Source organism: Rhinoraja longicauda, chromosome 8 (genome assembly GCF_053455715.1).
Source record: "Rhinoraja longicauda isolate Sanriku21f chromosome 8, sRhiLon1.1, whole genome shotgun sequence".
Lineage (NCBI taxonomy): Eukaryota > Metazoa > Chordata > Chondrichthyes > Rajiformes > Arhynchobatidae > Rhinoraja > Rhinoraja longicauda.
In genome coordinates this window covers 41,143,000-41,158,622 of record NC_135960.1, presented here as the reverse complement: position 1 = coordinate 41,158,622, position 15,623 = coordinate 41,143,000, and the positions used below count along the sequence as shown (strand labels likewise).

Sequence of the window (15,623 nt, the reverse complement as noted above, 5' to 3'; positions counted from 1 at the left end):
AAATTGTTGTTATTTGTGATTTATGGGTTAATAGATAAAATGAACATACTTATTCTATGGGTATTCATAGCTGGCCTTCATAGTTTCACCACTGGTTGTTGCCTTTCACAGTGATGTTGCAGCACTTACTTTTAGGCTGAACAGGCTAATTAGAGACATAATCGTATAGCGTGGAAACAACCCCTTCGGCCCAACTAGCCCACGCTGGCCAACATGCCCAATTTACTGTAGACCTGCCTGCCCGTGCTTGACCCATAGCCCTCTAAACCTATCCTATCCATGTATCTGTCCAAATGTCTCTTAAACATAATGAAAGCACCTGCCTCAATGACCTTCTATGGCAGCTTGTTCCATATACCTGCCACCCTTTGTGTAAAAAAATGACCCCTCAGGTTCCTATTAAATCTTTACCCCCTCACCTTAAACCTATGTCTTCTTGTTCTCAATTCCCCTACTGTGGGCAAAAGATTCTGTGCATTTACTCGATCTATTGATCTTGTACACCTCTATCAAATCACCCCTCACCCTCCTACGCTCCAAGGAATAAAGTCCTAGTCTGCTCAACCTCTCTTTATAGCTCTGGCCTTCGACTCTTGCAAACATCCTTGTTAATCGTCTCTGTGCCATTTCCAGCTTAACAACATATTTCTTATAACTCCGTGACCAATACTGAACATAATACTCTAAATGTAAATTCACCAATGTCTTATACAATTGTAACATGACCTCCCAACATCTATACTCAATACTCTGACTAATGAAGGCCGATGTCCCAAAAGCCGCCTTGACCACCCTACATACCTGTGATGCCACTTTCAAAGAACTATGTACCTGCACTCCAAGATTACTTTGCTTTGCAACACTTCCTAGAGCCCTGCCATTCACTGTGTAGGTCCTGCCCTTATTAGGTAGCCCAAAATGCAATACCCTGCACTTCTCTGAAATAAATTGCATCAGCCATTACTCAACTCACCTGCCCAACCGATCAAGATCCTGCTGTAATTTTTGACAACCAATTATGAAATGATTCACAGCAAGGAAATGCTAGCCTGCAAATAGTAGAACAAGCTGGGAGTAAAAGTACAAGCACACAAAACACCCGAGAACCATAGGCCTGCCTTGAAAGGAAAAAGAAAAAAAATGCTTGCCAAACAGCTAGGGGATGTATATCAAGAGGTTTGATTTGTTCATATCCAAGATGGCTAAATGTTTTTATGATCAATAATAAGGTGAAAGACAATGGTGATATGTGCTGTTATTGGGAATGGAAGAAAGCAACATCACTTCCAGTGATTGGTTCTGAAGTGTACAGTGCTCTTACCATCTTAGCAGCTTCATAAAAAGTTATAAATATCTCATTTCCATAGCTACCTCTCAGAGGTTCAAAGAATATTTCAACTGAAATAGAAAGCAGACTATTATCTGAATGGTGGCCGATTAGGAAAAGGGGAGATGCAACGAGACCTGGGTGTCGTGGTACATCAGTCATTGAAAGTAGGCATGCAGGTGCAGCAGACAGTGAAGAAAGTGAATGGTATGTTGGCATTCATAGCGAGGGGATTTGAGTATAGGAGCAGGGAGGTTCTGCTGCAGTTGTACAGGGCATTGGTGAGACCACACCTGGAGTATTGCATACAGTTTTGGTCTCCTAATCTGAGGAAAGACATTCTTGTCATAGAGGGAGTACAGAGAAGGTTCACCAGATTGATTCCTGGGATGGCAGGACTTTCATATGAAGAAAGACTGGATAGACTCGGCTTGTACTCGCTGGAATTTAGAAGATTGAGGGGGGATCTTATAGAAACATACAAAATTCTTAAGGGGTTGGACAGGCTAGATGCAGGAAGATTGTTCCCGATGTTAGGGAAGTCCAGAACAAGGGGTCACAGTTTAAGGATAAGGGGGAAGTCTTTTAGGACCGAGATGAGAACGTTTTTTTTCACACAGAGAGTGGTGAATCTGTGGAATTCTCTGCCACAGAAGGTAGTTGAGGCCAGTTCATTAGCTATATTTAAGAGGGAGTTAGAGGTGGCCCTTGCGGCTAAAGGGATCAGGGGGTATGGAGACTGAGTTGGATGATCAGCCATGATCATATTGAATGGCGGTGCAGGCTCGAAGGGCCGAATGGCCTACTCCTGCACCTATTTTCTATATTTCTATGTTTCTATGTAACCTACAGTAGTTTAAGGTAGCAGCTATGCCGCCTCAAACATTGTAAATATGTGACGCAATAAAAAGCTACAAGAAAGCACGAGCAATTACATTATAGCACTCAAAGACCTAGGGGACCTGGAGAGTTTTTATATCATTCTATAAGAGACACGTTTCTGTGTGGACTATAAGATGAAAGGATCCAGTTAAAGTTATTATGCACAAAATTTTTATGGTTGCTTTGATATATAGGATTACAATTTCCTTACAGATGACGGTTGAGAATGCCAGGGAATTTTATCATGTGCCTGACATAACTATAAAGGTGGTCTACAGTCACGGCATAATGTGCAAAGCTTTAGTTTCAAAACAAAAGCAGCATCATTTGACCACCTGTGGCATGAGTCACTATTATAGATGTACTTGTAGTCATTCCCAGTGCAACTGTTCTTTTAAGGGTGTTGCTGTCGGCCTTCTCGCCACTCAGAACTTGTTCTCCCTTGATGGACGCTTCTTGTCAATAGTATGGACACATAGCAGTAAAATAAAACTGAAGGCAATAGATGTGTGTGTAGGGTTGAGTGCAGAAAGAACCTTTCCCGTAAGAAAGTACAAAGATGGGATCTACACAAAATTGCAACTATTTTATCTATATGATAAGCAACTATACTATAAAATAACAGGATTATGAGATCACAGTTTTGATTGGTGGAACCATTGTCAATGCAGAATGAGGTTCATAAGTGAATAAGTTCTACGAGCGGAATTAGGCCAATCGGCTCATTAAATATGCTCTGCCATTCAATCATGGCTGATCCATCTTTCCCTCTCAACCACATTCTCCTGCCTTCTCCCCATAACCCCTGACACCCTTACTAATCAAGAATCTGTCAATCTCTGCCTTAAAAATATCCATTGACTTGGCCCCCATCGTATCATATTAGTTATTGTAGTCCATAGTGTGAAGATGGTACTATGTGTGTGTAAGATGATGTTAGTGTGCGGGGATCGCTGGTCCATGCAGATTCGGTGGGCCAAAGGGCCTGTTTCCACGCTGTATCTCAAAACTAAACTAAACATCAGCCACTTCTGCCTTGCTCTTTTTCTGGTTGCTCTAGTTGGTTTCTGATACTAATCCTGCTGACTGCTCAGTAAATCCAGGATTCCAACCTTCTCCCTGCAGCCTCCTTTGTGGCAAGCATCTTGTGTGTCGCTACCAAAGATACCAGAGGAGCAAGATGAACCACTTCGTTGAAATCGCCTATACTGAAGTGTAGTGCGCAAAGGAGTGTAACGTCCGCCATTTTAGTAGGCAAAACCCGTCGTTCGCTATGCCTCTCATCAGTGTAATCACTGTTTTGGGGGAACAGTATGTGTGATTATACTATTAAAATGCAGAATATATCTCATCTGTCAAGTCACAGATTTTTGTTATTTTTCTTTTAAAATGTTTCTGCAAGTTTCTGCCGACTAAAATGGCGCCATGGCATACTACATTTTAGGGTCGAGTGGTCTATCTTGCTCTGCTCTATTATCTTTGGTCGCTACTATCTGGCTGCGAATTGGAATGTGCCTTTAAGAACTGTAGGCCTGCTGTGATTGCTACATGGCAAATGGTTGCCATTTGAATCAAATACCACTGCTGATTGCCATGTAAGAATGCATTTGGTGCCATCAAACAATATCACTGCTGCACATTTGGTGGGAGACAACACTCTGATCTTTTCATGGGATCTGATTTGTTGTTGGCACAGCATGCAATAGGGTTTGGCACTGAAAGAATGGAGCAAACCAATTGCTAAGATATCTTGTTAGATTCCTAATTCATTGAGTCTGGAATTACTAATATCCATGGAGAAATCAGCAATCTATTCTCCATCTTTCACAACCGTAGGGGAAAGCATATTCAGTACTTACTATGATAATCACAGCGCCATGAGATAGGAGATTCATTACATTTTGCAGATTAGATCTTTGTCTCCATGTTATTTCAATATTATGCTTCCAAACCACTTTAATATTTTTACAATTCATTGCACACATTCAGTACAGTAGAACAAACTGGGTTTAAAATTCACAGATTTTACTTCATTGTTGATCTATTGATGGCTTGCTGTAAATTGGTCCCAAAATTAATGGCTTGTTAGGGGAGAATCATGCTTTGTATAAAAGCAGAAAAGATCTGTATTTTTTCGTTAACAAGCAACCATTAACTTTTTAATGCTCCGATGACAATATGCGGAAAAGGTTATAGACTTTTGCAGTTAATACCATTCCCAGGATTTACTCTTGTCAAGCAACTAAAATTCATGTGAAATACATCAGTTTAGCAAGGAATTGGTTTTGTCTCAGGTTGATTAAATATGCAGAAGCACTCAATGATTTTCAGCGCTTCAGTATTTTGAAACTGTAATAGCCTGAATCTCTGAATATCTTAAGGTTGCAGCAGCTTTTGTTTTTAGAATCTAAAATTGTTTAAAATTACATAAGCCTTATTCTAAAAAGAGACTCAAAGTGCTGGAGTAACTCAGCGGGTCAGGCACCATGCATGGAGAATATGGATAGGTGACATTTTGGATTGTGCCCTTTCCTCAGAATGATTGCAGGAGGGGGGGGGGGGGGGGGGGTGGAGAAAGCTAGGAGGAGCAGGTCAAAGTGTGGCAGGTAATAGGTGAACACATGCAGAAGTTTGGACAAAGGCCAGAGCTGAAAAAAGTGTGAGACTTAAGGATTAAAGAGTTGCAGTTTGTGAGGCCAGAGGAATGAATGTAGGGAGGGGGTATGGAAAAATTGGTGTGAGTTCAGGTGGGGTATAAGGAATGGGGCAGGGGGAAGAAAGGGTGTGGGGGAGAAATGAAACGATGGGTTGTTAGAGATTACCTAAAATTGGAGAATTCAATTTCATACCGTAGGGTTATAAGCTACCCTTGCGGTATGAGGTGCTGTTCCTCTAGTTTGGGTGTGGTCTCACACCGGCAAAGGAGGAGGCCTAGGATAGAAAGGTCAGTATGGGAATGGGTAGGGGAGTTAAAATGATTGTCAACCGGGAGATCCAGTAGGCCTTGGCAGACTAAGCAAAGGTTTGGCGAACGTCCCTGGGTTTACGCTTGGTCCCGCCAATGTGCAGGAGGCAATATCTGGACAGTGGATACAGTGAATGAAGTTAGAGGAGGTGGACGTGAACCTCTGTCTCACTTGAAAAGACTGCTAGGGTCACAGGATGGAGGCGAGGGAGGAGCTATAGGGACAGACGGTACATCACCTGCATTGTGAGTGAAAGTACCTGGGAAGGGGATGGTTTGGGAGTGAAGGCATGAGTGAACTAAGGAGATGTGGAGGGAGCAGTCTCTGCAGAATGCTGGAAAGGGTGGAGATGGGAAGATGTGACTGGTGGTCGTTGGAGGTGATGGAAATGTCGGAGGACAATGTGTTGGATGTGCATTTTGGTGGGGTGAAAGGTGAGGACCCGGGGATTTCTATACTTGTTCCACCTTGGAGAATGAGGAGTGAGATCAGAACTACGGGACACAGAGGAGGCATGGATGGTATAGAGACAGGTGTTACATCTCTTACATTTGCAGGGAAAATTACCTGGGAAGGAGGTGGTTTGGATGGGAAGGGATTGCGTAGGGAGTGGTCTCTGCAGAAAGGAGAAAATGGTGGGGATGGGAAGATGGGATCAGGTTGAAGGTGGTGAAAATGTCAGAGAATTATGTTTGGATGCATAAGGTGGTGGTGAAAGGTAAGGACCCTACGTCTGTCTGGTGAGAGGGGGAGAGGAGTGAAAGCAGAATTACAGGACAAAAAGGAGTTGCGGGTAAAGGGTCCATCTACGACAGCAGGGGGGAAGATACATTTACTCAAGAAAGAGGACATCTCAGATGCCCTAGAATGGAAAGGCTCGTTTTTTGTAGATACAGCATAGATGGAGAAATTGAGAGTAGGGAATGGCGTCTTTGCAAGAGTCACGGTGGGAGGAGGTATAGTCCAGATAACTGAGGGAGTCAGTGGGTTTATAGTATATGTCAGTCAATCGGCTGTCCTGTGTGGCGTATATTTTAGGGAGTGAGAGATGAACAATAAATACTTGACACAAGCATTGGCCACTTCCTATGAATAAATACAAATAGCCACATTTCCCAACAGTGCTCAATCAGCTTGACTTCTGTGTTAAGCACAGGCATTAGTGCATTTGAACTGCCTCACAATGAGGCTTATTTGGTAAATTTGACCTTTTATCTCCACCCAAACTTACGTATATTCAAAAGTTAAGTTATTTCCCGTAATTTTGTTTCTGTCTTATCAACCGCTGCCTAATCAGCAGATTATTTCAGTGTTTTGTGTATTTTTTAATGTGACTTCATACAATTAATTTGCTTTCGTTTTTTTCTCATTGCTTTAGTTTTTAAGTTTTAAAGATACAACATGAAAACAGGGCCTTCAGCCCATTGAGTCAATTCTGACCATTGATCACCCATTCACACTAATGCAAAATTATCTCACTTTTGCATGAATTTCCGACACAGGGCAATTTACAGACCCATTAATCTACAAACCAATACGTCTTTGGGATGTAGGAGGAAATCCAGAGTACCGGGAGGAAAGCCATGCAGTCACAAGGAGAACATGAAACTCCACACAGACAGCACACGAGGTCAGGTTCGAACCTGGATCTCTGGTGCTGTGAGGCAGCAGCTCTACCAGCTACACCATTGTGTCACAATTTAACATCAGACACAAATTAACATCAGACACAGATTTTGATTGGTATCTGAATACTGGTTAAGAAAGTTATTCCAAAGATTAAACGTACATTTGTTAATTTTATATTGTTTTCTCCTTGCAGCTTGAGGAAATCAATTCATTGGGAGAAAGTCATTATGAAAAATTAACAAAATATCTCAGCAAACAGTTCTACCAGGAAGAAAGAAATTATGGAACCATCACCATAGACAGTAAAAGACTTACCAAACAGCCCCTGTTGGTTGAAAAAAGGAAGCAAGCAGTAAGAATTTACCGCTTTAATTTTTGTTAATATGCAATGCTTTCTGTTTACGTCAATGTGTTCTCTACCTTTATCCTCTTCTGAACTTTTCCATGCAGGCTACCGCTGCCACCTGAGAATGGCTAAGGAGCCTGACCTCTTCATGGAATTAAAGCTGCCAAGGGAAACAACTACCTGTCCAATCTGGTTGCCTGATCTCCTGGTTGCTCAGCACTTCAACTCCCCCTCCCATTCCCAATCTGACCTTTCTGTACTGCGCCTCCTCCATTGTCAGAGCATTGCCCAGCGCAAATTGGAGGAACGGCACCTCATATTTTGCTCGGGTAGTTTACACCCCAGCGGTATGAACATTGACTTCTCTAACTTCAAATAGCCCTTGCTTTCCCTCTCTATCCCCTCCCCCTTTCCAGTTCTCCCACCAGTCTTACTGTCTCTGACTCCATTCTATCTTTGTCCCGCCCACTCCCCTGACATCAGTCTGAAGAAGGGTCTCGACCCGAAACGTCACCCATTCCTTCTCTCCAGAGATGCTGCCTGTCCCGCTGAGTTACTCCAGCATTTTGTGTCTACCTGTCCAACACCCTCACTGAACAGGGATTTAGGACTTCAACCATGTGGAAAAGTCACAGATGTTAAAACAAATCATTTCCTAATGTGCTCTAAATACTGTATTAGAGTTCCATTGTGGTGCACAAATTGGAACTTTTTTTAATATTGCGACAATACACATAATCTTTTTCTGTAATGTACTTATATAATCCTTACAGAAGTTTGATTATTTGACAAAACAGAGTGTACCATTCCTCTGAAAAATGAATTAAAGCTGATAACAAAGTCAAAATAAAAGTTAACAACTTTATTATCTACAATAATTATCAAGACCACTACTCGGGCTAATTTAAAGATTTCAAGGTCTCAGCCCTTCAGTATTTACATAAGATTTCAGCAGCTTTCTTGGTCTGCACCCATCCATGCTGATCAATAGATAGAAACATAGAAAATAGGTGCAGGAGGGGGCCATTTGGCCCTTCGAGCCAGCATCGCCATTCATTGTGATCATGGCTGATCATCCACAATCAGTAACCTGTGCCTGCCTTCTCCCCATATCCTTTGATTCCACTAGCCCCTAGAGCTCTATCTAACTCTCTTGAGGTGGTGGAGAATTCCACAAATCCACAAAGCCTTGCTTTTTTTAATGTCACCTTCCTCTTGTCGGATATGAGGTTGGGTTTTGGTTGGTGTTGTTTGATTAAGATAATGCTTTTCCATCTTCACCCAAGATGGAAGGATAGATATCTCATTTAAATGCTGGAGGTAAGCTGTCTGGAATATAGATTGCTGTGGTATGGAAAGCCAGAAAATTCTGTTGAACGTTTTTCCAGAGAATCTGATTTGCTCCTGCCGCTCACCCCCACGTGGGGTCCATTGATTGGCAACAACCTCCCGCTCGACGCTCGATTGACCAGGGTCCCTTGTCGGGTCGAATGATTGGCTCCGACCTCCCGCTCAATGCCTGATTGGTCCGGTTCCCATGAGGGAGGAGCGGTTTCTTCCCACTCAAAGCAACTGTCGTCACAGTCGAGCTGACACTGCTGTTGAATGAAGGCACAGTCTCGAGGATCTCCAAGAGAGGATTTTAACCATAAAAAGCAAAAACATTCCAGATAAGATTTTTAATTATTTTTTTAAAGTGCCATTTATTTTAGAGAACAAACGCGATTTTCCCATGTCATGATGGGAACCCAACGAAGAATGGGCCCAACGGGTCCACTTGGTCTAGTACTGCCTAATCCTGGCTGCACTCTGGTAAACCCCTTCTGCACCCTTTCCTAAACCTCCACATCCCTCCTTTAACGGAGCAACCAGAACTGCACACAATACTCCAAGCGCAGCCAAACCAAAGTCCTATAAAGCTGCAATATGACTTCCTGACTCTTATACGCAATGCCTCAATCAATCAAGGCAAGCAAAGCACGTGACCTCTTTACCATTCTAACCACTTGGGTTGCCACTTTCAAGGGCTTGGACACCAAGATCCCTCTGAACATTAATGCTGTTAAGTGTCTTGCCATTAACGGCATACATCCCCTCTACTTTCAATCTAAGCCAATAGATGGCTTTCTTCACACCTAAAAGCAATAGGTTAGAGCCTGAAATTCTTATGGTGTCCCCCAAAAAGCAAATCTCATAATGGACTAGAGTCAAGGACAGAAGATTAATCAATGGGCCAAGAACACCAAGTAAACCAAGATGTGAAAAATATGCCTGCATAGGGGCATGTCTCCTATTGGACTGCCTGGCCAACAATGCTCCACAACATGAGAATATATGAAGCCTAAATGAGCAGAAAAGGAAAGCAACAAGGAGTTCAGTTTAGTTTAGTTTATGATTGTCACGTTAATCGAGGTACAGTAAAAAGCTTTTATGTTGTGTCGTATCCAGTCAGCGAAAAGACCATACACGATTACAATCAAGCTGCCCACAGTGTTCAGAAACAGGATAAAGGGTAAAACATTTAGTGCAAGATAAAGTCCAATTAAAGATAGTTCAAAGGTCTCTAATGAGGTAATTGGGAGGTCAAGACCACTCTTTAGTTGGCGATAGGATGATTCAGTTGCCTGATAACAGCTGGAGGAAACTGTTCCTGAATCTGGAGGTATGCGTTTTCAATCTTCTGCATCTCTTGCCTGATGGGAGAGGGGAGAAGAGGGAGTTACCGGGGTGAGATATAGTCCTTGATTATGCTGGTGGTCTTGCCGAGGCTGCGTGGTGTGGATGAAGTCAATGGAAGGCAGGTTGGAAAATCCTTGTTAAAGTTGTATTATATCCAACACATAATTGGTTAAACCTTGAATTTAGGAGTAAGTGTTAACTAAATATCAGTGTGCTGAGAGTCTGTTTAACACCTCTCTCTATTTATTTTTCATTGCTTCTGACAGAGGTGTAAAATGCTCTGCTGATTTTCCAATCCATTTTATGCTGTTGCATAAAGTTGGAATCTAGCCTGGTGAATTTGAATGTCACCTTTTGCCTTAATTTTCCTTCTCATTATCTCCTTCAGTCATTGGTGCAGCTGCTACCTGAATGATTATAATGGATGTAAAATATTTAATATACTTCCATTCTTGTATTCTGAGCTATTGTTTAGTGCGTCAGCCTACCGAGACACTGTCCAAATGTATTGCTATTTTTGATACTAGTATCACAGTTTAACCTATTTCCAGCCACACAAATAAAGGCTTAAAAGTTAACTGGTTCAATTCATAGGACTGCTAATACAACTAATGAAATTTATCAATTGCTTGTTTATTTGACAAGTCATTATCAACACTGTTATTTTGCAGTCCTGATAATTGCTTTTTGGTACACAGTATGTGACTGAATTTTTTTAATATTCTGACACTGATGCCAAAAAAAACAAAGCTATTCTATTCTGTGCTTCGAACTGCACTATTCTACTGACAGCCTATCCACTGAGTTGACCAATTACCCTACAGCTGGGACACAATACTGTGGCAGTTCATCAAAGTAAGAATTCAAGTAAACCTATACAGGAAAACAGAATTCCACTTCATTTGCAGACGTAATAAACTGCAGATACTGCAATCTTGAGCGAAAGACAAAATGCTGGAGGAACTCTGCATGTCAGGGAGCATCTGGGCAGGGAATGGACAGGCTACATTTTTGGTCAAGACTTTCCTTCATACTGATTAGTGTTGGGGGAAGAGAGCTGGAAAGCAGAGGTGGGGGTGGTTCAAAGCCCAGCAAGTGATTAGCGGATAGAAGTGAAAAGGAGACAAAAGGTTGTCAGAAGTGAAAAGGACATGGGGTCCTGCGGAGTGAATACAGGGAGTTAGGCAAAAGGTTAAAAAGCAGGACCTCAAGGGTGATAATCTCCGGATTGTCCCCGGCACCACGTGCTGGTGAGGGTAAGAGCAGGAAGATAAGACAAGTGATTGTGTAGCTGAGAAATTGATCGAGGGGGCAGGAAATTTAGAATTTTCTGGGTCAGGCAGCATCAGGCGCCTCCAGATCAACGCGGGGAAAACCAGGGAGATGGTGGTGGATTTCCGCAGGCGCAGCCACGCCCCCCTCGACACCAGTGAACATCCAGGGAATGGACATTGAGAGAGTGGACTTATAAGTACCTGGGTGTTTACCTGAACAATAAACTGGACTGGACTGATAACATTAATGCACTTTATAAGAAAGGCCAGAGCAGACTGTACCTGCTGAGGAGACTCAGGTCCTTTGGCGTGCAGGAGGTACTCCTGAGGACATTCTTCGACACTGTGGTGGCATCAGCCATTTTCTATGGAGTGGTCTGCTGGAGCAGCAGCAGCTCAACTGCTGACAGAAAGAGACTTGAGAAACTGATCAAGAAGGCCAGTTCTGTCCTGGATGCCCCCTCGACTCAATGCAGGCGGTGGGAGAGAGGAGGATGATGGCAAAGCTATCATCACTGCTAGACAACGACTCCCACCCCATGCAGGACACTGTCACTGCACTGAGCAGCTCCTTCAGTGACAGATTTCTTCACCCCAAGTGTGTGAAGGAGAGATATCGAAGGTCCTTCCTTCCTGCTGCTGTCAGACTGCACAGCCAGCACTGCTCCCAGTAGACCAGTAAATAAAGATAATTATCTTTAGTTTATTTATAATGAATGCTTATCTATTTTTGCTATCCACTTTGCTGCTGTAACCCTGCAAATTTCCCCGTTGTGGGATTAATAAAGGATTATTATTATTATTATTATTATTATTATTATTATTATTATTATTATTATTATTATTATTATTATTATTATTATTATTATTATTATTATTATTATTATTATTATTATTATTATTAAATTATTATTAAATTATTATTATTATTAAATTATTATTATATAATAATTATAATAATAATATATTCCTTATATAATAATATATTCCTTTATTTGTCCCACACCGGGGAAATTTACAGTGTTACAGTAGCAAAGTGGATAGCAAGAGATCATTCAGTTTACTGTGTATTCCTTAACTGTTACTGTTGACTCGTCTGCTGGGAGCAGTGCTGGTTGTGCAGTCTCACGACCATGAAGGCTGTCATGAAGGCTTTTGGTACATTGGCCTTCATCAGTCAGGGTATTGAATATAGAAGTTGGGATGTTAAGATACAGTTGTACAAGATGATGGTGATGCCACATTTGGAATATTGTGTTCAGTTTTGGTCACCGTGCGAGAGGGAAAGATGTCATTAAGCTGGAGAGAGTGCAGAGAAGATTTACAAGTATGTTGCCAAGATGAGGGCCTGAACTATAGAGATGGATTAGGCAAGCTAAGACTTTATTCCTTGTAGCGCATGAGGCTAAGGGATGATTTTATGGAGATGTATGGGTGAGTGCATAGAGCATTGGTTAGAGGGGAATGATATAATAGGAACCCAAGGGACAACTTTTTCACTCCGAGGGTGGTTCATATATGGACTGAACTGTCAGAGGAGGTAATTGAGGAAAATACAATAACAGAGGCACTTGGACAGGTACACGGATAGGAAAGGTTTAGAGGGATATGGGCCAAATGCGGGCGAATGGCGCAAGCTTAGATGGGGCATCTTGAAAATACCAGAAGATGATGTGTTGGATTGCGAGGCCGATGGGGTGAAAGTTGGAAATCAGGCGAACGCTATCCTTGTTGTGTCCGGGAGGAGGAGAAGCAGGAGCGGAACTATGGGACAGAGAGGAGACGTGAGTGAAGGATCCATTCGTGACAGCAGGGGGGAAACCACATTTACTAAAGAAAGAGGACATCTGAGATGGAAAGCATCATCTTGGGAGATGCATCATTTTGATGTGACAGAGACAGAAAAATTGAGTTTAATGGAAAGGGTCACACTGAGGGTTGTACATTTCTGGGAAGAACTGTTAGCTGGATAATGACTAGCTGGGCAAATGGGACCAGCTTGAGTGGAGCATCTTAGTCAGTTGGTCCGAAGGGCCTGCTTCCAAGCTGTAGATTATGAGCACAACAACGCTGTTGGTGTTTTCCACCATCTGCTGCCTTTTCTTCTTCTGGAGAACGATATTGTAAGTTTGAGAACTACAGGCAACGAAGCCTGCTCAAATATTAAAAATAATGGAAATGTGATTATGCCCCATCATGTATACAGAGCAATGCTGCATATAATGGATGCTTTTGGCATTCATGAATGGAAAGGGAAAGGGCAATTTAAAAGCATTTGTTCACAATTGATTGCATTGGTCCAGATAAGATTTTTATAAACGACTGGAAAGTAGACTTGACATGAGACACAATCTAGCCACAGTGCCTGTCAGGAAACTGGATTTTTTTTCTGGTGATCAGATTCAGCTGGCATTACCTCCCCTATTGTTCTCCTCTACCTACCTACTGAGGAGAGTGATGGCTTTGAAGTGATTGCAAGCGAAGAATTTACATGATTTAAGTGGACATCACAGAGAACCGGGACTTCCACAGAGAAAGGCAATCACTTCGCGGGTGTTTAATTAAATATATTATTTGGAACATTAGGATGATGTAGACATTAAGACTGCAGTGCTTACAACTACAAATTGATAATTGAGTAATTGAATGATTTATAGTTTTAAAATTAACAGAAAATTCAATCAAATTTATCAAATCCAAATTCACAGTAGTCATCTTATATTTTTACATTTTGCAATTTCTGTTTTCAAAAATGCTCCACTTAGGTGTGCTCACCATGAATTGATTAGCCAGTTCACATGCAGTGTTGCATTTCAAACTTTATTGTGTAACTACAACAAATCAATAATGTATCATTATTATATCGACATAGATGAAGATAATTCAATCCATCAATTGCCCACTGCAATCTGAAGTCGGTCAGAAATATTTGCCTTGCGTTTGATCTTGCTCGGCATATTTCTTACTTCTTCATCACCATTAAATCAGATGATTAATCCTAGTTCAAGGAGTGTGGAAAAGCATGCCAAGAATGGTATCAAGATGAATGTGGAAATGAGGTGACAATCTGCTGGAAATAAAGCACATCACCAGGTGCAGTCATAACAATGAAAGCAATAAACTATAAACAGTGCTGAGCAATCCACAGTGAAGTTATCAAAGCTGCAGAACTCTCTATATCTGGTCACAATGCACAAATATGTCATTAATAACTTTTTCATCCTCCTTGATGATAAGAGACCTTGTGTGAAGGGCAAAGATGAGGAATTCACAACTATTTTCAGAAAAATGTTCCAATAAATGACCCTAACCATTGTCCTGTGGAGGTACAATCATACTCCAATTTAATCTCTTGGACTGATGCCAGGAAATGACCTAGGTTACTGCACAGAGCAAAGTCCACAAACTGTCACTGCAGTTGTCTTGAAGACTTGTGCTCGAGAATTAGCCTTGCCATTATCTAGACTGTTCCAGTACAACAACAATATTGATATCAATTAGATTCAAGCAGAACACTTATAACAGAAACAATCCCAGCATTGAACCTTCTGGTATATCACTGGTCACACACTACCAATCACAATAATAATCCTCAATTATCAGTCTCTCCCTGTCATTCCCAAATCAATCAGATCCGAGCATTTGCAGTTTCTTCCGACACAGATCCAATTCACCAATTTACCTTGGATCCCATGGACATTTTCGAGTAGCCTTCCAAATGGGACCTTGTCGGAAATCTCAATCAAGTTCATGTAAACTACATCAACCATTTGGAATATTTTGGAGGACCATGATCCAAGAACCAAGAACCAAGAACCACACTGTCTTCAACAATATATTTAGTTATCTCTTTAAAATATTCAGTTAGATTAGTCAAACAGGTTCTCCTCCTGACAAAGCCAGAGTGTCTATCGTTGATTAATACTTAGATTTCCACTCTCACGTTAATCCTGTGCCATAGAATATTTTCCAATAACTTCCATACCACTAGGGCTATCGAGAGAATCATAGAGTTATACAGCACAGAAACAGGCCCTTCTGCCCAACACATCCATAACAACCAAGTTGTCTACCTGAGGCAATCCCATTTTTCTATTGAAAATGTTAGACACACTATGCTGTAATTGTTTGTCCTATCCCTGCTGGCCTTCCTGAATAAAGGTACCACATTGGTTGTCCTCCAGTCATCTGGATTCTTAGTTGTGTCTGGCAAATTTGAAAAAATCTATGTGTAGGAAAGAACTGCAGATGCTGGTTTAAATCAAAGTGAGACACAAAATGCTGGAGTAACTCAGAGGGACAGGCAGCATCTCTGGAGAGAAGGAATGGGTGACGTTTCGGGTCGAGACCCTTCAGACTGATGTCAGGAGAGTGGGCGGTTGAGAGATAAAATGTAGTCAGAGACACTAAGACTGATAGGAGAACTGGGAAGGGCGAGGGGATGGAGAGAGAGGGAAAGCAAGGGCTACTTGAAGTTAGGGGTCAATGTTCATACCACTGGGGGTGTAAGCTACCAAAGC

General features: G+C 41.8%; 1 protein-coding gene across 1 annotated transcript in view; it reads left to right on the top strand.

Annotated features, from left to right (window-relative positions):
* The window catches only part of LOC144596359 (uncharacterized), a 185,732-nt gene that overhangs the window by 11,852 nt on the left and 158,257 nt on the right, over positions 1 to 15,623 (top strand). The window contains exon 4 of the mRNA XM_078404616.1: positions 6,998 to 7,156. Coding sequence (XP_078260742.1) covers positions 6,998 to 7,156 — 159 coding nt within the window. The remainder of the gene's footprint in view (positions 1 to 6,997; positions 7,157 to 15,623) is intronic.